The sequence below is a fragment of the Rhinolophus sinicus genome, chromosome 14, assembly GCF_057876585.1.
Source record: "Rhinolophus sinicus isolate RSI-liver-muscle chromosome 14, RSI-T2T, whole genome shotgun sequence".
In the NCBI taxonomy this organism is placed as follows: domain Eukaryota; kingdom Metazoa; phylum Chordata; class Mammalia; order Chiroptera; family Rhinolophidae; genus Rhinolophus; species Rhinolophus sinicus.
The window spans coordinates 188,195,223-188,222,830 of NC_142514.1; the positions used below are offsets into that span (position 1 = coordinate 188,195,223).

Sequence of the window (27,608 nt, forward strand, 5' to 3'; positions counted from 1 at the left end):
ACACGTTTTCCTGTCTCGCCTAAATGTTGAGGCGTGGAGCTGTGGTCACAGGGCAGGTTTGTGTCTCACTTTGTAAGACCTTGTTTTCCAAAGTGGCTGTGCGAGGTCACCTCCCCTCCAGCAGCCTGGGAGAGTCCCAGCTGCCCATGTTCTTGCCAACACATGTATTGTGTGGGCACTGGGGTAGCTTTGCTGTGTGTGTAGTGAGTGTGCACCTCTCAGGTGGTGCCCATCCTTTCATGGGTTTAGTGGCCAGTCGTCTATGATACGCTGTGAGGGGCCCATCAGTTTGAACTGAGTTGATTCATGTATTATTACTGAGTTGTAGGGGTTCTGTATATACTCTGGCTATAAGCTCCTATCAGATGTATATTGTGCAAAAATTTCTCCCAGCCTGAGGCTTACCATTTTGGTGACTGTCTGTCGAGGAGTGGAAATTTTTAATCTTAATGAGGTTTAATTTATTGTGCATGTTCACACGTAAGTCACATATGCAAGCACATGTGCTCACACTCACATGCGTACAGGTGCTCACACACTCACACGTGCACAATCTCATGCATACACAAACCCAGGCGCTCACGCACACACACTCCTGCCCACAGCTATGAGTCCCCCTGAGAACAGGAGGAAAGCCTCACCACGTAGACAGGCCTGGGAATGGCTGTGAGAGGGACCTGAGAGTCTGTCTCACAGTTCAGGGTCAGAGTGCTTCCTACAAGGGGAGCCGCCTGCACCTTGGGAGTCCAGCAAGGGCATTGCACGCACTAGAGCAGGACAGAGTGAGACAGGGCTTTCTGGGGGGAGCCCTGGAGAAGGGGTCCCTGGGGCTCCCATTTTGTACACAAAGTTTGCCAAAGCCAGACCAGGTATATGGACACATGTCCTGTGTAGAGCTTGGTGTCCAGGCCCCGTGGGGAATGAGGGGCTCCCTCTGGGCTATCTGGATGCACGCGCCCCCAGGAAGCAGGCGGACCTCGGCCGTGCTCAGCAGCCCACCCAGGCCCTCAACAGCAGCGGAGGCACACCCACACTGCGTCTCTGCCTGAGTTTATTTGGAAAAGCAAAGAATTGAACAAAGGCTCAGAAAATAAATATCTTCAGAGAGAAAGTTTAGGAGGCGAAGAAACTCAGAGGGTCAGCAGGTGAAAGGATGCAGGAGGGACGCCCTGCTCAGGCCGTCCCTGGACGCAGGGCCTGGGAGCCGGAGCGCCGACTACGGCTGGGGGCCCTGCGCTGGGCCAGCGGGATCTCGCACACCGTGTCTTGGCACAGGCAGCTCTCGATGTGGGTGTAGGTGTGGCTCCGGGAGCTGCCGTCCGGGCAGCTCAGCACCACCTGCCGACGGCTGGTACGCTGCTCCTTACAGCAGGAACACTTGTGGTCCAGGGCTTGAGCTTCCGCCGAGTACCTGGGGGCAGGCCAGAGTGAGGGGTGCCCGCCAGACGCAAGAGCAGCCAGAGTGAGGGCCGCCCGCCCGCCCCCACCCACAGGACAAGCAGCCCCCCTCCCCTGCCCCCACCAGGGCTGCTCTCGGCCTGAAACTCACATGGCAAAGGTCCCGCAGGACCCAGAGCAGTAATTCATGGTGACTTTCCCTGTGCAGCCAGCGTCTGTGATTATCTTGGTCATGGGGATGGTGGAGCAGGGGATCCTGGTCTCATTGCGAGGGATGCCTGAGAGACAGGGAGGCAGAGGCTCTGGGACGGCCCCACACCTTCCCGGGCCCCCAGCGCCCCCCACTGCTTCCTCTCCCCTCCCCACGCACACCCTCTGCCGCCCTGTGGCAAACTCATCGTCCAGCTGACAGTGGCTCTTGGGGCTCTGCCCCTTGCGCCCTCACCCCTGCGGGGCCCAGGCAGCCCTCCCGTCAGGCGCGTACTCACATTTCTTGCAGCAGCCGTTGGGCATGAGGGTGATGGAGCCCTAGGGGGTGGGGAGAGAATGAGCCTGGGACCCCAGACCTCCCCCAACACTGAGTGGCCCCAGGGCCACAGGGCGGGGAGGGGCAGTTCTTGCAAAAGGGATCCAGGGCAGAGGCCACTGCCCCAGCACTGGGGCCCAGCCCCCAGATCCTTGGAGACCCCGAGTCCCGGCAGAGCACACATAGCCAGTGCCCTGGCCAGGCCACTCACCGGAAGGCAGGCGGTGGGGTCAAAGTCGGGGCAGGTGATGTTGGAGACGGATGAGATGAGCTGGTTGTGAATTTTCACGCAGCTGAAGAAGGTGCAGTTGTTTTTGGGGTCACTCTTCATGTCACCGGGCTGTGGGGCAGAGGACAGTCCAGTGAGCGCTGGCAGGAGGCCCATCCAGAAAGACAAGACTAGGGACACTTGGCAGCCCCGCCTCCCAGGCAGGGCAGCTTCTGGGACAGGGGGCCCAGCCAGCAGGCCCAGAGCCACAGGCAGGTGACACCCAGGAGGGCCAGGGGACAGCCACCAGCTTGTGGTCCGTAGACGTGTCCACTTCCCAACCCCCAGAACCTGCAGGTGTGACCTTATTTGGGACTAGAGCCTTTGCAGGTGTCCTTAAGTCAAGAGGAGGTCATCCTGCAGAAGCAGGTGAGCCTAGATTCAATGACAACGGTCCTTATAGAGACAGAGAGAAAGAAGAGGCCACGTGAGAACTGAGGCAGACGGGTGACACGGTGACATGGGTGACATGGTGACACGGCCACAGCCCAGGGATGCCTGGTGCCCCAGAGGCTGGCGGAGGCAGGAGGACCCTCCCCTGGAGCTGGTGGGAGGAGTGGCCCTGTGACACCTGGCTCTCGGGCTCTGGCCCCCAGGCCTGCGAGAGACTTGTCCCTGCCGTTTTTCGCCCCTGGTCTGTGGTCACTTGTTATGGGTGCCCCAGGACACTCGTACAGCGTGCTGGCACTGGGAGACTGAGCCGGGGCGGCAGGTGCCCCCACCCCGTGTCAGGAGCGCCCCTGGCACCTTCAGGATGAAGTGCTGGTTGTCAGGCCTGTTGATGATGCAGTGGGTCTGCTCGCACTTCCGGCAGCACTCGCCAGGGGCGTCCACCAGCTCAAAGCCCTAGGAGACAGGAAGGCGTTGGCGAGAGGAGAGGGGAGTGGGTGTGGGTGGGCCCGTGCCCCCCTCCCTGGGAGAGGCCTCACAGTGTCGCAGGTGGTGTTGCAGGGCACATGGCTACAGGACACGAGGTTGAGCTGTGTGGCGCTGTCCGTGGTGTTGGTGCAGACGCACTGCTGGCACTTGGAGGAGTAAACTGGAGAGCCGGGCTTGGGGCGCAGGGAGGGGCGAATGAGGCCGGCACCCCCACGGCACCCAGGCCAGCCCCGGAGCCCGCCCACGACCTCACCTTAGGCCCTCCTCCCTCCTCCCACCACACCCCCAGCACAACCCCTGGTCACCTGGTACTCAGCGTTCTCAAGAACACACACGCCCTTGGGCACTTGGGAGAAAGAAAAGAGGAATGTGGGTCAGATACACGTGGACGTTGGGGGCACTGGGCCCAGGGCGCATGCAAGCGCGGAATGCAGGCCCCAGGAGGGAGCCTCTTCACCCCACCTGCGCCTCACGCCACAGCCCGGGCTTGTTACCCGCCCCCGGTTGGTCGTCCTCAGGCAGCCCTGGGTGCGGGACCTTCTTCCTGCCCCTCACCCCCGGGCCCACTTACCACACGAGTACACGGGGCAGCACCTTCCAGGTACCATCTCGCTCTTCACATCAAATCCCAGAGCACACAGGGGAGGCTTCTCCTTGCACAGGCTGGTGTTGCACTCTGAAGAGAGAGGGAGGAGGCCCGGGAATAGTGACGATGACACTCCCCACAGGCAGGGCCCCAACAGCCTCCCACACACAGGGTCAGGTCCTGAGGGTGTCGGTCCCTCCAACACCTGCTCTCGGCTGGACCTGCCCCGGCCTCCAGCAGCCCCACCACTCTCTAGCTCACGGGGAAGGTGGAAACATGCATGGGGGCTTGCTCAGTGACCTGGGGGCCACAGGAGGGGCCCAGGCATGGCTATGGCGCTCCTGCCCCCGGGCGGCCTTACTGCAGGTGGTGATGTTGCAGCAGGTGTCAGCAGGGTCGACCTCCGTGACTGGGTAGGTGCCATCCTCCGTGCACTTGGGGGAATTCTGACTGCACTTCTTGGGCTGGCAGACGATGCCGCTTCCACCCTCCAGGCAGACGCAGTCCTTGCAGTCGAACTCAAAGTGCTCCCCAAACTGCAGGAGGAAGGAGGTGAGTGGGGAGAAGAGCCCCCATCACACACCAGTGCTGTACCGTGGTGTGTCTGTGCTCAGCGGTGACAAGGCACAGCGTGGGGCACCCACTGAGGGCACTGTGGGGAAACATGTGCCCTCCCGGGGAGGTTCTGGTCCAGGACAGCAGCCCGCATTCAGGCCCAGGCCACTACCATCATGACAGTGACCTGCTCAGCAGCATTGGCCTACACGGGCCAGGCACATGGCAGACACACCACAGGGTCTATGGACTAAAGAATCAACCACACGTGAGACATGAACCACGGTGCAGCGGCTAAGACATCACTCGGGGTTAGACAGAGCATCACATGATGGGCTGGTGGTGTGGAGGGTGGATGGACAGATAGAAGGATGGATGGATGGATGGACAGATGGATGGATGGAGGGAAAGATGGATGGATGGATGGATGGATGGATGGATGGATGGATGGATGGATGGATGGATGGGTGGATGGGTGAGTGAAAGGAGGAAGGCACGAATGGGTGGGAGGGTGAGTGAACATCCCTGTTAGCTCAGAGTTCCAGGACTTAAATGACTCATTACTTAGTCTTTGAGCTCCCAGGTTCTCACATCCAACCCATCCCACCCCCAAAACTCAGGGTTTGTAGGAGAATCCACCCCAGCACCAAGGGGGAGGGCCTACCTCTCTGGGCACATTGTCCGGTCCCACACAGCCTAGGAGAGAAGAGACAAGTCCAGTTAACAGCGTCCGGGGGCAGCAGGACCAAGCTCGGCCTCACAGAGGCAGGAGAGAAGACCGTGAGTGGGTGGCATACCGCATGACTTCACGCAGACATCAAAGCCAGGGGCATAGTTCATGGTGCCCTCGGGGCAGAAGCAGCCTTCCACCAGGAGGGTGTTGTTCTGCGAGGGGCTGGAGGGATGAGAAGGCATCATGAGGTGGGTGTGCAAAGAGCTGAGGAGCGGGCAAGCTGGGGCAGCGGGCACAAACAGTGCCGCCCAGGTGCCCGGCCAGGAGGGACCCAGGTGCCCCAGTGCATCCTCCCAAGACTGACCTGGACTTGCAGGTGGGCTCCTCTGCAGGACCACAGGCCCGGTACTCCCTGTGAGACGGGCAACTCACAGCTGTAGGAGGGAGGCAGCCGTCAGAGAGGCCAGAGTCAGGAGGGAGGAGCTTGTGCTCCCCAAAATGGCAGTCCTCCCCAGACACCCACACTGCCTGGCACTGCCCGCCTCAGCCCCCCGTGCTCTCCCAAGCTGGGCAGCGGGTACCAGTTGTGCTGGCAAGGCCAGAAGCACCCCAGCCCTCCCAGACCCTCCAGCCGGCCCTCCTTCCCCACCACAATGCCCAGCCTGGTCTCCACATGTGCCTGGCCACCCATCCCGGCCTGGCTTCAAGCTGGGCACAGCGCCCGGCAGAACCCTAGGAGACACAGCCCAGGGCAGGGGCATGCAGGCACTTACGGCAGGCCCCGTGGGTGTGGTTCCTCCAGTCAATGCAGACGCCCTCCTGGGCACAGAGGGCCGCATAGGTCTGCAGACTGGCGCATTCCATGCCCGAGTTGGGTACAAAGCAGCTGTCGAACCGGCAGGCCTCGTAGTAGTGCTCGGGGGGTGCCAGGGAGTGGCACTGGGCAAACAGGCTGTCAGAGAGGGCACGGATCAGGCTCTGGCCGGTGGCACTCCCTGCCTCAACCCACCTCCCACCACCTCCACCTGCACTGCCTGGAGGCACCCAGGCCGGGCTCGGGGAAGGAGGGCCAGCATTGTGGCCCAAGGATGAGGTGCCGTGGGGCCGGGCTCCCAGAGCGGGAGGCTCCAAGTCTAAATGGTGTGTGCCAGCATCCTCCCTCTGGCAACCCTGGCAGAAGGTCACCCAGCCCCAACTTGCAGAACTCCAGGGGTGAGGCACGCGCTCCCCACCAGCTTTGGGAGTGCCCCCCTCTGTCTAAGCCCATCTCTGCCTCTGATATCAGGTCTGGATATGGGTTCTGCACGGGGTCAATTGCTCTACCCTAAGACTCGAGCTCAGCCCACACTGTCACATCTGGGGGCAGGAGAGGTCTGGGAGGTCAGAAAAGGCACAGGGATGTCTGGCGGCACTTGCCCAGAGCCTCACACTCGGCCCCTTGCCTCCACTCCTCTTTGCACACAAGGTGGGGGGCACAGAGAAGTGAGCCTTCTCCTCAAGACCCTGCAGCTCGCTAGTGACTGAGGCAGCAGCCGGACGCAGGGGCAGGTCACCTGTCTTTGATGAGTTCGCACAGAGGAGACGCACAGTCCTTGTTTGGGGTGTGGCTGCTGCCCCCTGAGGGCGTGGTGGCTGGGCGCCTGGTGGTGAAGGTGGTGTGGGGACAGTGCGGCTTGGAGGGGTCATTGACCACCCACTGGTCAGCTGCGACCTCGCAGTCGGACACCACCTCCCCGCTGGGCAGCACACAATCGTCGTCCGTGTTGTTGGTGCACGTGCCTGTGTGGCGAGGAGGCCCACGCTGAACCGGCAGCAGGGCGAGCTCTAGGACCCCTCCCCTTCTCCAGCCCCAGTTCCCTGGTGACCAGCTGGCCAGGGCCAAGGGCACAAGTGACACCAGACTCCTACTGGCCTCCCACAGGGGCCAAACCCAGGATGATGGCCACGGGGCCCCGAGCAGAGGGGCAGGAGAACCACACTGGGCTGGCGGGCGCTCAGACCCAGCCTCTGCCCCCTCCCCGCCCTCCCCAGGGCCAGCAGGGGCCGGGGCTCACCACACTGGCCCTTGGTGTTGTTGCCGAACAGGCGGTAGGGCAGCCTGACGGAGAAGGACAGGCCGTTGTAGGAGATGACGGCGCCCAGCTCAGGGATGTCCACCACGTAGTTGATGCCCGACTCGTACACCTGCAGCCCGTACTTCTTGTAGGGCAGAGCCACGGCCTGCTTGTTCACCTGCACCTGGACCAACACCCCGGGTCAGGGCAGGCCGCTGGCACAGAAGCCAGTGGCTTCCCAGCTAGAGGCCAACCCTGCCTGGTCACCCCTGAAAAGGGAGCCTTGTGTGTCCAACCAGGGCAGGGCCGGGCGAACTGCACTTTCAGGGGTCACTAGGGTTGCCCCGCCCATTCTCACACTGTGTGCGCAGCAGGGGGAGTCTCTGCCCGTCCCTCCCCCTTTCCTTTCCATGTGCAGGACCAGAGCCTTGCCCCGACTGGTCCCAGGAGTACAGCAGCAAGGTGCTGCCCTCGGAGCCCCCCAGAGACTCTGGGGCCCCAGGCCATGGGAACCAACAATTCCATGTGGCTGTGTGCACGGCCCCTGCCCACCCGCCCCTGTACTTGGGGACAGAGCTTCTGCCACAGAGACCTGTGTCCAGTGTAGATAGTAGGGACTTGAGTGGGGGAGCCCAAGGGGTCTCCGCACGCCCCTGGAGGGCCTGTGAGAAGAGCTGGATGTGTCTGCCAAGCAGCAGCCCTGACTCCTGGGGCCTCAGCCCAGTGCCCCACCCCGTGAGGGGACCAGCACCGGTACCCCGCTGTGCACACCCTCGCCCGCCGGCATACCTGCACCTTCATGGGCGCCATGTGCACCGTCTTGATCAGCACCTCCTGGGTCTCGTGGCGCACGATGAGTGTGCGGGGGCAGGACACCTGGTCGTTGACGTCGCAGTGGTAGTTGTCGATGTAGACCCCAAAGTTGTCCACCTTGGGATCGATCTGCTCCACCAGCACGTACGTGCAGTTGCCCTGGTAGCTGTAGTACAGCCCGTCGAAGGTGACGTAGTGGGGGTCCCCCCAGCCTGTGCAGTAACCTGAGGAGGAAGCTGGGATAAGCCCGTGCACAGCCCCGAGCCGGGGTCTAGGATGGGACAGGGTGTGGTCAGGAGCCGACGGGCAGGGGGGAGGGGCCAGCAGGAATGAAGGGGCCAGAAGAGTCAGAGTCCTGGAGCACATGGGGCATCCATACCAGGGATCTAGTTCAGCTTCCGGCCCCCAACAGTGCCTCTGCCCACTCAGCCCACAGTGGCCCGTTCCTTCTGCAGGACGGGGCCTGGCTTTGGAGCCGGGAGGTCTGGGTTCAAATTCCAGCTCTGCCCCTGTAGCCCTGGCAGCAGCCTTATTCTACCAGGCAAGCCCCCGCCCCTGCCTGGCCCCCTGCCTGAGACGGGGAGCGAGCAGGGGCCTGAAGAGTCCCTAGGGACCTGTGTCTGGCCCTCAGCAGTGCTCAGCAATCGGGCCATCATGTCCAACCTGGGGTCTGCACCCAACAACCTCAGGCCCTGAAGCCCCCCCCACAGAAGGGAGACGGTGGGGAGGGTCCCTGTGGCATCGGTGGGCTTACAGTCGCACTCCCAGTGCCAGCAGCAGCCATCGGGGTCCATGACTCGCACCGGCGTGAGGTTGTTGGAACAGGTGGGCATGGGCGGGGGGTTGCACTCCACCTCCACGAGCTCCACAGTGTTGTTATGCTTACAGACGGCCATGGTGCAGTTACACAGCCACCACGTCTCGTTCTCCTGCAGGCAGAGAGGGTACAGGTCAGCCGGGCCAGCCGGCCGCCCAGCCCACGCGGCAGAGGGTGGGTTGTGCTTGGGAGGCCCTGGGGTGAGTGCTAAGATCCCTCCCTGGGAGGCTGGAGACCAAGGGTGGCCCATCCAAGGGGCAGCTTCCTCAGCCTCACGGCAGCTCTCACTAGGGCTCAGCCCTCCTGGGAATGGGTCAGGACATAGGGGACAGGCCCATCTCAGGTGGCCAGCAGAAAGGCACTGCCCGGGGCTCTAGATGCTGAGGGGACAAAAGCCACCTGCAGCCCACCTACCTGTCTGGGAGGATCAAAGTCCGGGCACCCAGGGGGCTTGGTGGAGGTCGGCGTGCTCGATGCTGTAGACGGCCGTGTGGTCGGCGTGGATGGACTTGGTGTGGAAGAGGGTGTCGGCTTGGAGGGTGTGGTTGTCGGGGAAGGTGTGGACGGGCAGGACCAGTTGAAGAACTCCAAGTGGCAGCTCAGCGAGCAGTTCACATAATAGCATGTTTCTCCATGGGTGCCATTGTACACCAGCTCGCCTGCAAGGGAGAGACCCAGTCCTTAGACCCTCCAGACAGGTCTGGCCACCTGACTACACGTGCAGGTCCCCACAGAGGGAAGCCCACCCCACCCCCACCCCCACTTGTCCCTGACTCGTGGCCTCACAGTGGAGCCGGCCACAGCGACAGCAGCCCGCGCTCGGCAAACCGCTTCCTGAGCAAGCACCCATGTTAGACCTGAGACCTGACTCCTAACCACTGGTCAAAGCCACCAAATTCCCGCCAGCCTCCATTGCCTGAGAATCAGAAGTGAAAAGCTTGGGTACCTGGGGCGTAGTGTGTGTCATTCACAACACAGCATGTGATAATGGAGGAGGTGATCGTGTTCACGCTGGTGCTGGCGGTAGCAATCGGGCTCGTCGTGGGCATGGGCACGCTGGTTGAGGAGGTGGTGGTCTGTGGTGTGGATGGTAGAGGTGGCGTGGCGGAGGGGCTTCCTGTTGGGGTGGGGGTTCCTGTGGTGGTGGTGGACGCAGTCATGGGAGTGGGTGTGGGTGTGGAAGGGGGTCTTGTTGTGGGCAAAGGGGGCCCAGTCGTGGTCCCACTGGTGGGAGTGGTCTTCAAAGATGTAGGGCCTGAGGTCGGTGTTCCTGTAAGAATGGAGGTTACGAGTTAGGGCTGACAGCATCCCCTCATCTTAGATGCCGCAGGGGCCTGGCAGTATCTGCAGACAGCTCGCTCAGGGTGTAGTACGTGGCCCAGAAAGGCCTCATGTCCATTGTCCCAGCTCTCAGTCTCCAGGAAGGGCAGAGTGAGTAGGGCCTGTGGGGAGGCCCATGGGTTAAGCACCTGCCCTGGGGCAGGCAGGAGACGGGGCACGGAAGGACGGTCTCAAGGGTACCTGACTAGCAGCTTCTGTTCCCGCCCGGTCCTGGACCCACATGCCTCTCTGGGCTCCCCTTGGGACGGTTTTGCCCACATTGCCCATCACACCGCCATGAGCTGAGGGCCAAGAGCCAAAGGCAGCTGTGACTGAGGGAAGACATCTTGTGGGGGCAAATGGGGGAGTCTTTGGCTCTGCTGCCCACATACAGGCCAGTGGTCAGCGGCTCCCTGAAGACTCACTGGCTGAGCTTGGCAGGCAAGCACCTGAGCCTGCCTGGAACCTTCCTGGAAACCGTTCTCAGTGGGCAGAGCAGGGGCACCTGGCTTGGGTCTGAGGAGCTGCAAAGCTCCCCTGGCAGGAGAGTGAGCTCTCATGAGGTAAGGAGGAACCATAAGTGGAACCAGCTGCCATGCAGGCTCCTGGTGTCTGTGTACCTGGAGTGGATGGAGGAGAGGGCGTGGTGCCTCCTGTGGTAGTGACTGTTGGTTTCGTTCCCGTGGTCGGTGAAGGCGTGCTGGATGTCTCCACAATTGTTGGAGGGGTGGTCAGAAGCGTGGTCGATTCCGTGGAAGAGGGGACAGTGGACTGAGAGGTTGCCGGGGTGGAGGACTCAGGCGTGGTTGTCTCATGCACGGGTGTTGTGCTTGTAGGGATCGGGGTCTCCGTGCTAATAGTGGTGGTGGGTGTCGGGGGTGGGGTCACTGAGGTGGTGGGGGTCGGGGTTGGGGTCTCTGTGGTGGTGGCGGTGGTAGTGTTGGTGACAGGAGTCGGGGTTGAAGTCTCTGTTATGATGGTGGGTGTGGAAGTCGGGGTCACTGTGGTGGTAGGTGTAGGGGTTGGGGTCTCTGTGGTGGTGGTGGTGGTGATGGGGGTCGGGGTTGGTGTCTCTGTTATGATGGTGGGTGTTGGGGGTGGAGTCTCTGTGGTGGTGGTGATGGGGGTTGGGGTTGGTGTCTCTGTAGTGGTGGTGGTGGTGGTGGTGATGGGGGTCGGGGTTGGTGTCTCTGTTATGATGGTGGGTGTTGGGGTTGGAGTCTCTGTGGTGGTGGTGATGGGGGTTGGGGTTGGTGTCTCTGTAGTGGTGGTGGTGGTGGTGGTGATGGGGGTCGGGGTTGGGGTCTCTGTAGTGGTGGTGGTGGTGGTGGTGGAGATGGGTGTTGGAGTTGGTGTCTCTGTTATGATGGTGGGTGTTGGGGTTGGGGTCTCTGTGGTGGTGGTGGTGGTGGTGGTGGTGGTGATGGGGGTCGGGGTTGGTGTCTCTGTTATGATGGTGGGTGTTGGGGTTGGAGTCTCTGTGGTGGTGGTGATGGGGGTCGGGGTTGGTGTCTCTATAGTGGTGGTGGTGGTAGTGGTGATGGGGGTTGGAGTTGGTGTCTCTGTTATGATGGTGGGTGTTGGGGTTGGGGTCTCTGTGGTGGTGGTGGTGGTGGTGGTGGTGATGGGGGTCAGGGTTGGTGTCTCTGTTATGATGGTGGGTGTTGGGGTTGGGGTCTCTGTGGTGGTGGTGGTGGTGGTGGTGGGGGTTGGGGTTGGTGTCTCTGTAGTGGTGGTAGTGGTGGTGGTTGTGGTGATGGGGGTCGGAGTTGGTGTCTCTGTTATGATGGTGGGTGTTGGGGTTGGGGTCTCTGTGGTGGTCGTGGTAGTGGTGCTGATGGGAGTTGAGGTTGGGGTCTCTGTTACAATGGTGGGTGTTGGGGTTGGGGTCTCTGTGGTGGTCGTGGTAGTGGTGGTGATGGTGGTTGGTGTCTCTGTTACGATGGTGGGTGTTGGTGTTGGGGTCTCTGTGGTGGTCGTGGTAGTTGTGGTGATGGGGGTCGGGGTTGGTGTCTCTGTTATGATGGTGGGTGTTGGGGTTGGGGTCTCTGTGGTGGTGGTGGTGGTGGGGGTGGGGGTTGGGGTTGGTGTCTCTGTAGTGGTGGTAGTGGTGGTGGTTGTGGTGATGGGGGTCGGAGTTGGTGTCTCTGTTATGATGGTGGGTGTTGGGGTTGGGGTCGCTGTGGTGGAGGTGGTTGTGGGGGCGGTTGTGGAGACACAGTCCCTACTACTACAGCAGTAGACGTTGATCTCATAGTTGAGGCAGTAGGGCTGGGGTATGACTCCTCCTGGCTTCTGGTCTTGGTTTTTGCACACTAGTCCAACTGAGAGGTCGCACACCACAGTTTGTCCAAGATTTTCGATGGGAACATTAGGAAACTGAGAAGCTCTACAGGAGATGTTGGCTGCCCAGCCTGGATCACAGACATTCTTGATGGATTCAAAGTCTCCACCTGGTTTGGTAAAGCTGGGTTTGCCAGAATCCAGCCAGCCTGTCCATCTGCAGTCATCCACACACTGAGTGGTTGTCGGCTTGGTAGTCACAGTTGTAGGGGTCACTGGCGTAACAGTAGATGTCTTTGTAGTAGTCGTCACTGTGGTCGTTGGTTCTGGGGTGGATGTTGGCGAGGTGGTAGATGTGGTAGTCACTGTGGTGGTGGTTGGTGGGGTCGGGGTTGAGGTCTCTATTATGATGGTGGGTGTGGTGGTCGGGGTCACTGTGGTGGTGGTGGTGATGATGGGGGTTGGGGTTGGTGTCTCTGTGGTGGTCGTGGTAGTGGTGGTGATGGGGGTCGGGGTTGGGGTCTCAGTTATGATGGTGGGTGTTGGGGTTGGTGTCTCTGTGGTGGTCGTGGTAGTGGTGGTGATGGGGGTCGGGGTTGGGGTCTCTGTTATGATGGTGGGTGTTGGGGTTGGGGTCTCTGTGGTAGTCGTGGTAGTGGTGGTGATGGGGGTCGGGGTTGGGGTCTCTGTTATGATGGTGGGTGTTGGGGTTGGGGTCTCTGTGGTGGTCGTGGTAGTGGTGGTGATGGGGGTCGGGGTTGGGGTCTCAGTTATGATGGTGGGTGTTGGGGTTGGAGTCTCTGTGGTGGTCGTGGTAGTAGTGGTGATGGGGGTCGGGGTTGGGGTCTCTGTTATGATGGTGGGTGTTGGGGTTGGGGTCTCTGTGGTGGTCGTGGTAGTGGTGGTGATGGGGGTCGGGGTTGGGGTCTCTGTTATGATGGTGGGTGTTGGGGTTGGGGTCTCTGTGGTGGTCGTGGTAGTGGTGGTGATGGTGGTTGGTGTCTCTGTTACGATGGTGGGTGTTGGTGTTGGGGTCTCTGTGGTGGTCGTGGTAGTGGTGCTGATGGGAGTCGAGGTTGGGGTCTCTGTTACAATGGTGGGTGTTGGGGTTGGGGTCTCTGTGGTGGTCGTGGTAGTGGTGGTGATGGGGGTCGGGGTTGGGGTCTCTGTTATGATGGTGGGTGTTGGGGTTGGGGTCTCTGTGGTGGTCGTGGTAGTGGTGGTGATGGTGGTTGGTGTCTCTGTTACGATGGTGGGTGTTGGTGTTGGGGTCTCTGTGGTGGTCGTGGTAGTGGTGCTGATGGGAGTCGAGGTTGGGGTCTCTGTTACAATGGTGGGTGTTGGGGTTGGGGTCTCTGTGGTGGTCGTGGTAGTGGTGGTGATGGTGGTTGGTGTCTCTGTTACGATGGTGGGTGTTGGTGTTGGGGTCTCTGTGGTGGTGGTGGTGGTTGTGGTGATGGGGGTCGGGGTTGGTGTCTCTGTTATGATGGTGGGTGTTGGGGTTGGGGTCTCTGTGGTGGTGGTGGTGGTGGTGGTGGGGGTTGGGGTTGGTGTCTCTGTAGTGGTGGTGGTGGTGGTGGTTGTGGTGATGGGGGTCGGAGTTGGTGTCTCTGTTATGATGGTGGGTGTTGGGGTTGGGGTCTCTGTGGTGGTGGTGGTGGTGGTGGTGGTTGTGGTGATGGGGGTCGGAGTTGGTGTCTCTGTTATGATGGTGGGTGTTGGGGTTGGGGTCTCTGTGGTGGTGGTGGTTGTGGTGATGGGGGTCGGGGTTGGTGTCTCTGTTATGATGGTGGGTGTTGGGGTTGGGGTCGCTGTGGTGGAGGTGGTTGTGGGGGCGGTTGTGGAGACACAGTCCCTACTACTACAGCAGTAGACGTTGATCTCATAGTTGAGGCAGTAGGGCTGGGGTATGACTCCTCCTGGCTTCTGGTCTTGGTTTTTGCACACTAGTCCAACTGAGAGGTCGCACACCACAGTTTGTCCAAGATTTTCGATGGGAACATTGGGAAACTGAGAAGCTCTACAGGAGATGTTGGCTGCCCAGCCTGGCTCACAGACATTCTTGATGGATTCAAAGTCTCCACCTGGTTTGGTAAAGCTGGGTTTGCCAGAATCCAGCCAGCCCGTCCATCTGCAGTCATCCACACACTGAGTGGTTGTCGGCTTGGTGGTCACAGTTGTAGGGGTCACTGGTGTAGCAGTAGATGTCGTTGTAGTGGTCGTCACTGTGGTTGTCACTATTGTAGTTGGTTCTGGGGTGGTTCTCACCGTGGTGGGGGTTGAGGCTGGGCTCGAAGGACATTGATCCATTGGCAGGCAACAGTACACACGTATCTCATAGTCATAGCAGGCCTCAAATGGTCCAATTCCAAACTGGTCTTCATTTTTGCAACTGAACCCAAACGAGACGTTGCACTGGACCTTCTGACCCAGCTCCTCCAAGCTGAGCTCGGGCTTTCTGGCCGACCTGCACTGGATGTCCTCGGGGGCCTTGCAGACACTGTCGAACGTCTCTTCGTCGCCATTATTACCGCCTGTTTCCGGGTGATCGTTGTTGATCCAGTCGGACCAGAAGCAACACAGCTCTAGGGAAGTAAGACCCAGTATTGGTCATTTACACCTGGGCACAGCACCTACCTGGGAGGTCACTGGGACTCAGAGAGCTCAGAGACCCCACGACCAGCTGGCCCCCCTCATTGCCAAAGGACCAGACTGTAGGCTGAGAGTTAAGGGCTGGACACCACATGCACCACCCGTATTTTGAAGCCTAGAGAGGCTAGAGCACCCCTGGTGTTATACCAAATGACAGACCCAGGCCACAGAGCTCCAGCCTAGTGCCCCTTTCTAAGCTATTGGTAAATCCTTGTGCCAAAATAATAATAATAATAATAATAATAATAATAATAATAATAAAAAGGTCACCCATTCTGGTGGGGAAGCACACACTGGAAGGGGCTCTGTCTGACTCTTGGACAACAATGTTGTCACCCAGAGCCTGTCAAGTCCCGCTGCATGAGTCTCTGGACTCAGCAAGTTAGGAATCCGTCACCAAATGCACCATGTGTGGTCCCTAAGCAGATGGCCAGGCAGCTGGCCCTTTTGTGGGACTTTCTCAGGCCCATCCATCACCAGGGAGTGCCGTCAGCACACTTACTCGGAGTTGTTGAAGGAAGAGACGAAACTGCAGGGAAGTGAGAAAGAGAGTGTGTCATTATGTAGTTTGAGATTTATAAATGTTTTTCATTTCTCCAAGTTTCCTTTTTCTGCACTGTCATGCCCTGCTGGCTTGTTCAGTGGTGGCTGTGAGGGATGTAATGGCATTTCTCTGCATTTTCTAACCCATAGAGGCATTTCTTGCTGATTTGGGGAAATGTCCCCAAGTCACCGTCACTGTGGTCTGGGCTCAGGGATGTGGTTATGATGCTGGCATCTCAATTCACAAGGCTAGGGACCCAAGGGACATTTATTTGCTGAGTTGAGAGGCATATCAGCATCATCTCTACCCATAAGCAGAGATGAGACCCTGCCACACTGGCCACGCTCCTGCCCCTAGAAGGGCCTTTTCCACTGAGCTCAGGGTGCGGGGGGAAGGCGGGGGCCCTAGGAGCTACGGGGTGCATGGCTCTGGGCCTCACCTGTGCTGGGGGTCGGTGTGGTGGTGGTGGCCGTGGTGGTGGAGGTGACAGGGGTCGTGGTGGCAGGTGTCGGGGAGGAGAAGGGTGGTAAGGTGGACATGCAGATGTTGAAGTGCTTCTCCACCGTTGCGTTGGGGCCACAGATCTCCCAGTAGCAGAAGGAGCCGTCCTGGGTGTAATTGAGAATCTTCCCTGGGGGATGGGAGGGAGACGGACATCAACACATCTGGAACAAGAGCCCCTGGGCCTGTCCCAGTAAGGGAGAGGTGGGGCGTCCCCAGCTCCTACAAGCCAATGCCCCGTCAGAACCCCATCCCCAGAACCCTAAGGGCCTTGTCGGAACACAAAAGCTGGGTCACAGGAGGGGCGGCAGGAGTTCACCATGGGGCCACCGGCTCCCATCAGGAGAAACAAAGCCATGTGATGGAAGCTGCACAGGGGCTGCTGCAGAGCAGAGCCAGGTCTGGGCTGGGAAGGGCCCCAGCAGACCAGCCACCCCAGCTAGGCGAGCCCAGGAGCCCAGGGACAGGCAGCCGGTGGGGTCTCTTGGGTGGGACCCCCGCTGGCCATCTCGAGGGCAGCCGCAGAGGGCAGCTTACCTTCCTCTGGCTGGCAGACTTGCGAGGAGTTAGTGCACACGCTGGAAAGCAAGTTCAATGGCTCAGGTCCCAAGGAAACACCGGCGCCCCCAAGCCCAGAGCCCCAGGACATAGCCCCAAAGGAGCCCACCCACCGGTTCTAACTGTGGGCAGAGCGAGGAGGGGCGAGGAGGGCAGCAGCCAGATGGAGAGCGGAGGATGAGAACGGATGTCCTGTGCTCCGGCTCCCATGTGCGTGTGTGCGCGTGTGTGTGCCTGGGCGCCCACACACATGTGCACTCATATGCACGTCTGCCTTTCTGTGCGCTGACCTCCCCCAGCCCCCCTGTGATGTGAGCTTAGGTACCAAGACAGGCATTCATTCTTGGGAGGAACAGGTGCTCCAGGTGGGTAGTAGGTGTCCTCCACATAGCAGCCGCATTTGTCTTTCGCGACACATTTCTTCTGGTCCTCGTCGTAGATGGGCCTGTCCGCAGGGCAGCGGGGGTAGCAGCCTAGTGAGCACAGTGCACTGGGCTGAGACCACGATGAAGGGTCACATGTCCACCAGACCCCGCCCACTGTCTCCGCCAAGGCAGGATTCTCTCTCCAGGATGTTCCTCTAGGAAGGTCAGATGGAAAGGCAGGAGCCTGATCCCCCAGCTGGGCCCAGCACACTGTCGTGTGGCCAAAGGGACAGCCAGGCCCCGCCCATCAGCTGCACCCTTCTGACCCCTGACCTGGTGTTCCTCTCACTCCTTCATGCTGTTAGTTCTCCTCTCCAAGGCCCCCCCAAGCCATCCTCTGAAACGTGTCCCCATCCTGCTCTGCCTGTTCCTTGCAGCACTTCCTGCTCCTGACCTTATGCATTGGATGTTAACCTATTTGCTGCTTCTCCCCTCAAGGGCAGGGCTCTAGCTCGGGCTCCAAACCCCTGTTGAACAAACGCTGAAGCAAGGTGAGCTTGGCCCACCCTGGAACTCAGGGTCCCCAGCCACACAGAGTGAGCCAAGGCCCTTCATGCTCACCCTCCAGGTAGGACACAGAGATGTTAGAGTGGATGCCATTGATGGTCCTGCAGGTCTCAAAGCTGCGGTTCCCGCAAGGCTCATAGTGCCACTCACATTCGTCTGGAGGGTTGTAGTAGTCGCAGAATATGGCTGGGGGGTGCAGGGATGAGGTCAGACGGGAGGGCTGGGGCCACAGTGGCCCCGAGAAATGACGCTTGGATACTCAGGCAGGGGAAGGCAGGGCAGGGGACCATGCACACCCTGTCCCTCGGACGGTGAAGTGCCGCCCCGCCCACAGGGTGGTGGCCCCAGCCTGCCCCGTGGGCACCCAGGTCCAGACAGGCAGGCACTCACGGCACAGGTCGGGCGTCCTCCAGAACACGCAGGCGCCCTCCTTGGTACACTCCTGGGCATAGGCGGCCACGGCAGAGCAGAAGCACTCACAGTCCCCACCGGTGTCGCAGGAGCAGGAGTCGTGGACGCAGGCCTCGTAGAAGGGCTTGGGGTCCACCTGAGGGAGAAGCCGCCAGTGCCTGGGTCAGCGCTGGCTGCCCTCATGGGGCCGGCCTTCCCACAGGCCCGAGGAACTCAGGACCCCGAGCTCTCGCCACCCAGGGTTCCGTGGGGCTGATGGGGGCGGTTTAGAGGCGGTTGGCCACCCCTGGCTGTGCAGACCTGTCACCCAGACCCACAGGGCCCTGGGGCCTTCAGCTAGAAGACAGCAGTCCGAGACCGGCTTCCCTACCCCTGCCACTGCCTGGACTGAGGGCCGTCTGGGTATTAGGGGGCTATCTGTCCTTTCTCCAGCCCTGGAAGGTACAGCGAGGCTGGGGCCCAGCCAGGGATCTCAGACGTCTGGTAACATGTCCAAAGGACACAGAGGATGGAGCTGAAGCTGGAGGACAGGTGCATCATGGTGATGCAGCAAGATGACTGCGCAGTGTGCACACAGAGCCTGTGGAGTCGCTGCCCAGCCACGCCCACAGCCACGCCTCCTCCCGTTGGCCACGCCCACACCCTGCCCACCTTGCTGTGGCAGGTGCCAAAGACAGGGCCCTTGATGATGCTGCACTGCTTCTCGGCCCAGGCCTGGCGGTGGGGGTTCTTGATGCAGGGCTCGGGGGTGGTGGTCACATCTGGGCAGGTGGGGGCCTCCTTCCAGCTGTTCCCGAAGTCCAGTTCACTCTCTACCACCATGTGGTCCCGTGTGGTGAAGTCGTTGTTGGAGCGCTCGTCGAAGTTCCCGCACAGGCCGCACACGGTGCCCTGCGGAGACGGGTGTGCAAGGGCTTCCAGAAGGGGCTCGCGGGCAGGGTGCTCATCCCCTCATGCTCCCAGGATGCTCAGCTGGGCGTGCGGGCGGCCGCGTACCTTGTAGGAGGGGGCCAGCTTGATGAAGATGGTGGTCCGCTTGTCCCAGATGACGATGATGCCGGTGCTGGTCTCCACCACCAGGTACTGGCCCACGTCCCGCGTGGTGTAGCCCACGTGATGGCCCACGTCACGCTGGATCACCATGCGGTGCTTGTCCTCCAGCTTCAGCTCCGTCCTCTGTTCCAGGGGAAACACCCAGTCACTGGCCGGATCCAAGGTCTCTGAGCACCCACACGTCCCGGGGGCGGGCAGCACTTACCCCCATGAAGATCTTGATGGCCTTGGAGCAGGTGACACCCGTAGTGCCGCAAGGGACATTCTCGGTGATGATGCTGAAGGAACCCAGCGAGGAGTTCTGGCCACAGTAGTCCTGGGGGCCACAGGGAACGTGAGTCGAGCCAGCTGGGCACCGGTGTCCCACCCCCACCAAGCCTCAGCCCCCTCTGCGGAGAGCGGGTAGCCAGGCCGCACGAGGGAGGGACCCTAACCACCCCACACACGCCCCTTGTTCCGCATGCACCAAGGGAGGGTCACAGAATGGGAGGGTGGAAGAAGGCGGGTCCCTCCCATCCCCAAGCCCCTTGCTGGGCTGAGAGCAGCCCTGGGCCACAGAGTGGGGCCCACGGGACAGAGGCCAGCCCTGGTGGTGCCCTCGGCGTCACCTGAGTGGCCACATAGGAGCAGTGTCCATCGAAGTCGTACTGCTTCCCATCAAAGGTGATGTAGTGGCCGCTCCCATAGATGGTACAGGTGCCGTGGCACCTGGTCTGGGTGCAGGCCCAGCGCCCTTTCTGGCAGGTGCTGAGAAGAGGAAGAACGGGGCTGAAGGGGCTGCAGGAGCCCAGGGGACCCCCCTGCTCAGAGCCCTGGGTACTATGTGGACAGCTCCCCAGGCACGACGCCTACAAGACTTTGCCAGCCCAAAAGTGCCATCCAGCACCCCCAGTCGGGCTAGAGCCTTGCCAGCCGGGTGGGGACACAGGGCCCTGCAGACCCCTGACCTGTTGTCCAGGACACACTGCCCTCTGAGTGCTTGGGACCAGGGTCAGCCAGGCCCGGCCACTCACCACGTGTTACAGTCCACGTTGATCTTGTCCCCGGGGGAGTACAGCTGCTTGTTGTGCATACAGGTGCACTTCTCCTCCGTGACGCAGCCCCCACGGCCGTCATCCATCTGCCCCTCGGGGCACACGCAGCCGCTAATGCATTCTGTGTGGTACTGGGGGCAGCCAGACAATGGGGTTCAGGGATTCGATGCCAGGCCAGCGCTGCCCTTGACTGCTCATCTGACACTGCAGACACCCCTCACGCCCCCACCCACCCCTGACCTGTCTCCCTGGCCCAAGCCCTGAAGTCTCTCTCCTTGGGCCCAGCACTGGGCAGCAGACAGGTGAGGGCTGCCTGCCAGGGGAGCCTACACTGGCCCCAGTGCTCCAGGAGGCTGGGCAGGGGCCCACCGGCCACCACTTCCCTCTAGGGACAGGGAAGGCCAACGCAGGCCCTGTGTGTGTCCACAGGCAGGGCGCCCAGAGCCTGCCTGCCCGTCCCCTCCCCAACACTCACGTAGCCGGCAGCAAGCGTCTGGCAGCTGACGGGGCGGGGGTTCCGGATGGCCAGTGCGGTCAGGTTGTTGCAGTCAACATGAATCTTTGGGGCCGCGCAGCCTGTGGGACGGAGGGGCCCCCTTAGCTAAGCTGAAGTTGGGGGTTGGGGACAGCAGACCACGGGAGGAAGCCGCGTCAGTGCTGCATCACTTACTCTGGCCGAGCAGCTTGACCTGGATGCAGTGAAGCCTCCCGTTCCGGCAGACGCTGCAGGAGAGGCGGGAGGTGAAGGAGCCTCTGGGAGCAGGCCCAGTGGCTCTGTGGGTCAGGTGGGGCTGTGGGCTCCCCCAGGGGGATCCGCCCCTGCCCCCGCCCCCAGCCCCGTGCCCTCCCGCCCCTGCCCCAGGACACCCACCATCGCTCCTCCTGTTTCAGGACCACCTCCCCGGCCTCCAGGTAGAGGCCCCGGTGGTAACAGGAGCACTTGGCCAGCGGCACACAGTGGCCCTTCTCGTCCAGGAAGGTGTGGTCGGGGCAGCCGCAGCCGTCCACGGGCGCAAAGCCCTTGAGGCAGTGACTGTCAGCCTCAGAGAGCGAGCGGCAGGTCTGCTGGCAGGTGGTCAGGTTGTACAGGAACACCTGTGACTTGGGGCACGATCCCACGTCCTTGTCTGCAAGGGAAGGGGCCTTGTGAGGGGCAACAGGGACGGCCTGGCCCCCAGACCCCTGCTGACTGTCCCTGAGCCACACCTGCCAGCCAAGGGGACAGTGAGGGCCGTCCCCCTGGCACCCCCGCCCCACATGCCTCCCCATGTGGGCCATCGGGCTGTGGCCACAGTTCCAGGACCCTCCCCGCTGGCAGAGGGCAGTGGAGGGCTGGCTTCCTCTGCTTCTTGGCAGAGGAAACTAGGAGTGCAGTCACCAGCTGCAGTGGGCCGACCGCTCCCTGGACCCCCGTGCTCAGGAGGAGCTGCCACAGGGAATGGTGGGTGCAGTGTAGGCCTCCCCCAGACCCATCCCACAGAGACACCAGGACCCCTGAGCCCCAAGACGCCCGCAAGGGACGGCACTCACTGCAGACGAGCTCCCGCCAGCCCCACAGCATGACGCCCTTGGTGGCACAGGCGCGGGCGTAGGAGGACAGGGCCGCACACATGCAATCCTCGTTGTTCTGGCAGTTACACGTGTCGTATCTGCACCTCTGGGCAACAAAACAGGACGGTGACAGAGGAAGGTGGTAAGAGGACATGCATTGCACGCAGCAGCACTCACAGACACGCACGTGTCTACATGCGCCCACGCACACACAAACACACCCACTCGCACACTCAGCAACTTCCAGCAGGGGCCTTGCTCGCAGCCAGAAGGCAGAGTCAGCTGGGGACACAGAGCACACCTCACTGGCCCGGGTCAGGCGTGTGGGGACTGCGTGCACGGATCCCACCCACCTTGTAATACTCGGCTGGGTCCACGGCGGAGTGGCACCTGCCAAAGGGGCTCTCCGTCTTCTTCAGCAGGGAGCACCAGTGCTCGGCGTAGTTGGCTAGAGAGGAGTGTCAGAACCTCAGCGGGGGTGGACCCTCTAGTAGGTCCCTGAGTCTGGCTGTCCTGTTCCCCAGGCTGGAGTGGACACCGTCCCCCCTGTGGACCAGCCCAGGCCCCTGCCTCCAGGGCAGGTCAGCCCAGAATGCTGCCCCCTTGCAAGGCAGGGGTGCCCACCACCTTCCCTCTCTCAACCTCCCAGGCATGGCAGGGTCTCATGGAGGGTGGGAGGGACATACTGTCATGGCACCAGGCCAGTCCCTGGATAAGGGCTGCCACCCATCAGTGAGTGGGCCTGGCCTTTCTGCTGTGTGACTTGGTGGGCTGCCAACATAGGCCACCATAAACCAGCCACACAGCAGAACGCAGCAGGCGGACGGCTGGCCCTGAGTAGGGCAGGCCTTTTCTCCTCCACCCACCCCCACCCACACACCATGTCCCACCGGGAAGCCCGTCTGCCCGGCGAGGGCGCCATGGCCCAGAGCCAGCTGTCCCAGGTGGGGCCGAGCCTCACCACTCTCGATGTTGAGGGAGCAGGGGTCGTCCAGCCAGTCCAGTTTGTCTTGGCAGCTGGACTGGGCCTTCCAAGTGTTGGCAAAGCCGGCCCCCGTGGCCTCCACCAGCCCGCCCGCTGTCTTGAAGTCGTCGCCTTCCTGGCCGTTGAAGTTCCCGCAGAGGCCTGAGGGGCCAGGACACAGTTAGGAGGGGGCAGGGCAGGCGGGGGCAGGGCAGGCCTCTGTGGGGGAGCCCGGGGGCCACTCACCCTGCACGCGCCCCTGGGAGGCCTGGTCCAGTGTCAGGAAGAGCTGCATGATCGGCACCAACTGAACCTGCATCCTGAGGCCGAAGGTGGTGCTCACCACCAGGTGGTGGGAGGACGCTCGGAAGATGGAGAAGCTGGCTGCAAGGCAGGGATGTGAGCAGTGCTCGGCCGGCCCACCCCGCCCGCCCCCAGCCGGGGTTCCTGAAGCAGGACTCACCTGTCACGTGAGGAAGATTCACCTGCAGCTCATTCAGCAGCACGCTGCCATCAGACTTGAAGGTCACCGCCTGTGGGGAAAGCCGAGGGGAGAGAGGGGCTGAGAAAAGCCTGGGGGGCCCTGGGGGTGCAGGGAAGGGAAGGGGCGGGGACACCCACATTCTTCTTCTTGTCGGCCAGCAGCACCACTGTCTTCAGGCAGGTCTGCTTGTCCGTGGAGCCGCAGGGGGCCAGCTCGCCCAGGAGGGCATAGGAGTCATTGTGTTCGCCCTGCGGGGAGGGCAGGGGGCTCAGTGAGGACACAGCCGACCCAGGCCGGGGCCCAGCTCCGCCCTCAGGCCCTCCCGGCGGCCAGCCTACCTTGGTCAGCACGTAGTAACAGTCCCCGTGGAAGGTATACTTCTTCCCGTCGAAGGTGGTGATGTGGGACCCGCCCTCCAGGGCACAGGTGCCGGGACACGGCAGGTCTTTGCACACCCAGCGGCCGGCATTGCAGACGCTGTCAGGCAGCAGGGCACATGTTAGGCTCAGCTGCCATCCCCACGCGCCCGGCCCCCAGCCCTCGGCCCCGGACCCACCAGTGCTCGCAGTTGTTGGTGACCTTCTGGCCAGGTGCGTATAGGTGTCCGTGCAGCTTGCAGTGGCACTGGCTCACAGAGATGCAGCCCTTGCCCGCGATGTCATCGTACACAGTGCCTGGGACAGCACGGGACGTGACGTCACACTCAGCCGGCCTCAGAAGGGGCCGGGATCCCCAACGTGGGGCTGCCAGCCAGGCTTCCCACCCACAGGCACCTCTGGTCCTTTGGGTGACACTGTGGTCCCCACACAGTGTCTGGGCCCAACAGTCCAGCCTCTTCCCGGGAACCTCCAGGTTCCATGGGCCGGGCAGGAGAAGGTGGTGACCGGAAAGGTGTTCCCCAGGGCCCCTGGAAGCCACCACTGTGTATGTTTGGGAGGGGTCTTCGGCATCTGTGTCCTCTCAGCCTGAACCTTGTCCCCTGAGTTCCAGAGGGAAGTGCACCATGCCGTTCCTCCTGTGCCATCTCTGCCCACACTGTCCCTTTGGGGCAGCGAGAACCCAAGCCCAAAGCAGCGCAATGAGGCCACTCGTCCCAGGGCTCACAGGCCAGGTGGGCCCCATCGGGGCTGTGTCCCTGCCCGCCCCACTGGCCCGCCCCACCTGCTGCTGCAGCACGCACCTTCTGGGCAGAAACAACCATCCATGCGGTGCTCCTCACACAGGCTGCTGACCTCCAGGTGTGAGCAGGTGTCCATGCAGGGTGAGCCACTCTCCAGGTAGACCATGTTCCCGGGGCAGCTCTTGGCTGAAACGGCAAAGCCAGACCCCTGAGCCGGTGGGGTGCAGTGGGCAGGGGCAGAGCGGCTGCACCGCCAAGGGCTCTGGGCTTGCCCAGCTTTGTGTCTGCCTCACACCCAAGGCTGAGGCCGCTTGTGTGGTCAGCAGTGTGGCTCCTGACCAGGACACCAGGCCACCCTGCCCTGGGCTGGCCAAAGTGGCTGCACTCCCTGTGGATCACCCCGGAGTGCCCGGGGGTCCCATCCTCCTGACCCTGCCCAGTCGGCACTCACGGCAGAGCGTGGCAGTCCTCCAGTTCCCTGGCCGGCCGCCAGCGTGGGAACACTGGCGGGAGAACTCAGCGATGGTGCTGCACATGCAGGAGGCCCCCGGCGGGCACTGGCAGAGGTCTTGCATGCAGGCCTGCACGTACGGCTCCAGCGGGACCAGGCCCAGGCACTCCTCGAAGGCCACGGCCGTCAGCAGCTTCTCACACTCAGCACGCTGGCGGGCACATGGGTCAGTGGGCGGTGGGCGGGGGCTGCTCACACCCTCCTCCTGGCTACGCTGCCCAGGGGGCGGGGGGCTCTCAGGGAAGATAAGCAGCACTGTGAGCATGGGGCCCCCACCCCGGGAACGGCTCCTGCCCAGGCCGGGCCGGCCAGTGACTCACGTGCTCAGAGCAGGACTTGGGGGCTGGCACGTCCTCGGGGTCGTCGCACACCTCCTCAGGCTTGCTGATCTTCTGCATGTTCCCAAACTCGATGGGGCTGAAGAGCACGCCTGGGGGTGGGCACAGCTCATCAGGGTGGGGTTGGCACCGGGAGCCTATACACAGCCCGTCAGGGGGGCTCCAGGAACCTATAACAACTCTGCCCGCCAAGCCCCTGGAAAACTCACCGTCAGAGAGGAACTCAGAGTAGGTTTGCAGGCCATTGTAGTCACCACAGAGGCCGCAAGTGTGGTTCCGGAACTTACTGTCCAGCTCCAGCTGTCAAGGCAAGAGGAGGCAGCTGAGTGGCCGCGGGCCAGAAGGACCACAGGCCAGACAGCAGGAGGAAGCCCCCATGGCCAGGCCTCCTCAGAACCTTGTTTGAATGGAAATCGTCTTCTGCGGGAGGGCTGGGGTCAGCCAGGGGGTATCCTGGCGTCACTGGGGCCTAGGAAGGGTGGAGGGGGGAGGCCAGCCCACCACCCCGGCCCTGAGGGTCCTGCCTTGGTGGACTTGTGGTCTCGCCTCTGCCGACCACTAACCTGCCAGTCTTCTCCACCAGCCTGGATGGAGGCCGCAGGGAACTCCCAGCCCCCCCTAGACCCCGTGCTCCCCTGTGGTCCTGGCACCCACCATGAGCGAGTCCTCACGGTTCCACATGAGGCTGAGGCCAGCCCGGGAGAAGACCTTCGTGTAAGCGTCATTCTTCTCGATGAGCAACCCAGAGCTGTAGTGCGGGGTGGTGACACTGGGGGCACAGGAGAGAGTCACGTGCCAGCCACACAGCCAGCCACACAGCCACCCACAGCCACCCACACACAGCCACCCACTGCTCCTGGCCCTCCCCAGTCCTGCTGCTCGGAGGGGACTGAGGCGTGTACACAGAGTGGCGGGACGGCCCTGCCTTGGCCTCTCAGCCAGCCCTGGGGCCACAGGCAGCTGGGCCATCCGAGGCTGCAGTGGCTGGAGAGCCCCGTCCACCTGGGCTGGACTGGATCCTTCGGGCAGAGCCACACCCTGCCTGCCCATCTCCCTCTCAGCAGCCCCTCCTCTGTCCTGGGCAGGGCCCCCCCTGCCCCCAGGGCCCCAGGTGGAGGGAGGGCAGGCTCTACCCAGGTGGAGGCTTCCCCAACCCCTGCACAGCTGTCGCCACTGTGCTCACCCCAACTTTTGCCTCTGTATGGTCTGTACCCACCCCGGCCTGAGCCAGACCCTGCAGGTGGGGAACCCTGCTGGGCAGGATGCACTTAGAGCCTCATTGTTCCATAGACAATGCGGGGACAACAGCTGGGGCAGGGGGAGGGGGCTCCCACGGGCCCCTCCCTCGCTTCTGTAACTCTAACCACCACAGGCACAGGGCCTTTTTACCAGACGGCTGCCAGGCCGCCCTGGGCCAGGACATCTGTTGTCCCGCCACTGCCCATAGCCTGGGGGGCCCAAGCAGAGAGGCTGTGGCAGACTTGCAGGATAAGTAAAGCCCCTGAGCCTCCCGAGTCCCTGGCCCATGGGGACTCCCAGTGGGGACTCATCTGTGTTTGCTGAATGAATCAACGACCTGAACTCAAAGCTAGCACTATCCTTCTGAGCTGTGTCTTAGAACGGGGGCTCGGGGGCGCTCACAGGGCGCACTGGGCCCCCACTTGCAGGACGAGGGAGGGGAGGCCACCCGACCGCACGTACATGGCGCCGTTCACCACGACCAGCTGGTGGGTGAGGTAGATGGTGTCGTCTTTGATCATCAGCAGAATGTGCTGGAGCTGGGGGTGGCCCCCGCCGCGGCCCGGGCTGCGTTTCACGTGCACGGCGAACTCCTTGTAGGAGCTGCGACAGTCAGAGGCCAGGTTGTAGTCGCAGAGGCCGGGGAAGCGGAAGACGTCCCCGTCGAAGGTCTTGTAGTGGAAGTCGCCCCAGGTGCTGCAGACATTGTGGCCGTGGTTTCGGGTTCTGCCCTCTGGGGTGAAGGGGACACAGGGTGAGCAGCCCAGGCGACACCCAGCACCGGCCGGCAGCAGCCCTCTGAGGACCGCGCACAGGCACCCGGCAGCGGCTTGGAGCCCTGGGGCCCCCGCACAGGCCTAGGGCGGGTATCCTGCAGGAGGGGCCTCTGCTGGACCTTGTCACCCAGGCTGAAGTGACCCCTTGTGCAAAGGGGCCGTCTTGGCCTGGCCCCTCCGAGGTCCCTGATACCTGAGCCTATGGGCCCCCTGCCCACCGCCCTGGCCAACGCTGCCTCCCACGCTCACAGACCATGGCCCAGCTTGGGTGTTGCCACCTGGTGCAGCCCCTAGACACACACTCTGGCTGGGTGACCACTTCAAAGGGATGGTGGGAACCCAAGAGCACCTGTCCCCCTTCCCTCTTTCCCTTCACAATCGGCAGGGATGGGGTCTGCAGGACACCCCATAGGCTGGGCAGAGGATGACCAGCTCCTCCTGCCAGGCAATGCGTCTGCCCAGCTGCCCGCACCTCCCAGACACACTGCCCACCACCACCTCACCTCTCCGCAGCTCCACACTCCTGGCCGGGGTCAGGGCCAGGCAGAGGGCCACTAGGCAGGCCAGTGGCAGCCCCATGGTGGCTCGGCAGGGCAGGGTGGGAGAGCAACCAGGGCAGAGGTCCCAGCCTTATATGGCCCCACAGGGTCATCAGAGGGCGGGAGGGAAAGGGAGGGGCGAGGGTGGGTGGGGCGTTGGCCAGATTATCAAGAAAACAGCTGTGGGGGCTCCTGTGGGCCACTGTGGGGAAATATTGATTCAGGTTAT

General features: G+C 62.1%; 1 protein-coding gene across 1 annotated transcript; it reads right to left on the reverse strand.

Moving 5' to 3' along the window:
* Nucleotides 1–1,034: 1,034 nt before the first annotated feature.
* MUC2 (mucin 2, oligomeric mucus/gel-forming) lies at nt 1,035–27,419 on the reverse strand. Its single transcript, XM_074336947.2, has 49 exons — nt 27,344–27,419; nt 26,527–26,797; nt 25,480–25,594; nt 25,035–25,125; nt 24,808–24,917; nt 24,428–24,638; nt 24,037–24,162; nt 23,413–23,530; nt 23,195–23,333; nt 22,994–23,104; nt 22,836–22,905; nt 22,619–22,756; nt 22,370–22,534; nt 21,762–21,856; nt 21,388–21,514; nt 20,729–20,984; nt 20,528–20,580; nt 20,333–20,433; nt 19,837–19,988; nt 19,432–19,570; nt 19,029–19,139; nt 18,767–18,946; nt 18,422–18,661; nt 17,750–17,906; nt 17,414–17,545; nt 16,753–16,900; nt 16,407–16,447; nt 15,808–15,999; nt 15,327–15,353; nt 10,510–14,757; nt 9,516–9,839; nt 8,984–9,228; nt 8,507–8,681; nt 7,729–7,976; nt 6,940–7,123; nt 6,439–6,664; nt 5,659–5,837; nt 5,250–5,319; nt 5,010–5,107; nt 4,877–4,908; nt 4,019–4,193; nt 3,643–3,747; nt 3,377–3,417; nt 3,122–3,244; nt 2,940–3,038; nt 2,136–2,264; nt 1,887–1,926; nt 1,550–1,676; nt 1,035–1,411 (listed from the first exon to the last, which is right to left on the reverse strand). The coding sequence occupies exons 1-49, from the start codon at nt 27,417–27,419 to the stop codon at nt 1,174–1,176; spliced, it is 10,998 nt and encodes a 3,665-aa protein (XP_074193048.2). The 3' UTR covers nt 1,035–1,173.
* Between the last annotated feature and the right edge of the window lie 189 nt (nt 27,420–27,608).

Excerpts from the sequence above, each read along its gene's own strand:
- MUC2 (XM_074336947.2), bottom strand. The coding sequence starts at position 27,419 with ATGGGGCTGCCACTGGCCTGCCTAGTGGCCCTCTGCCTGGCCCTGACC. Across the intron at positions 23,105-23,194 it reads GTTACTACGTGCTGACCAAG|GGCGAACACAATGACTCCTA; the intron begins GTAGGCTGGCCG and ends CCCTCCCCGCAG. Across the intron at positions 3,039-3,121 it reads GCAACACCACCTGCGACACT|GGCTTTGAGCTGGTGGACGC; the intron begins GTGAGGCCTCTC and ends CCTGTCTCCTAG.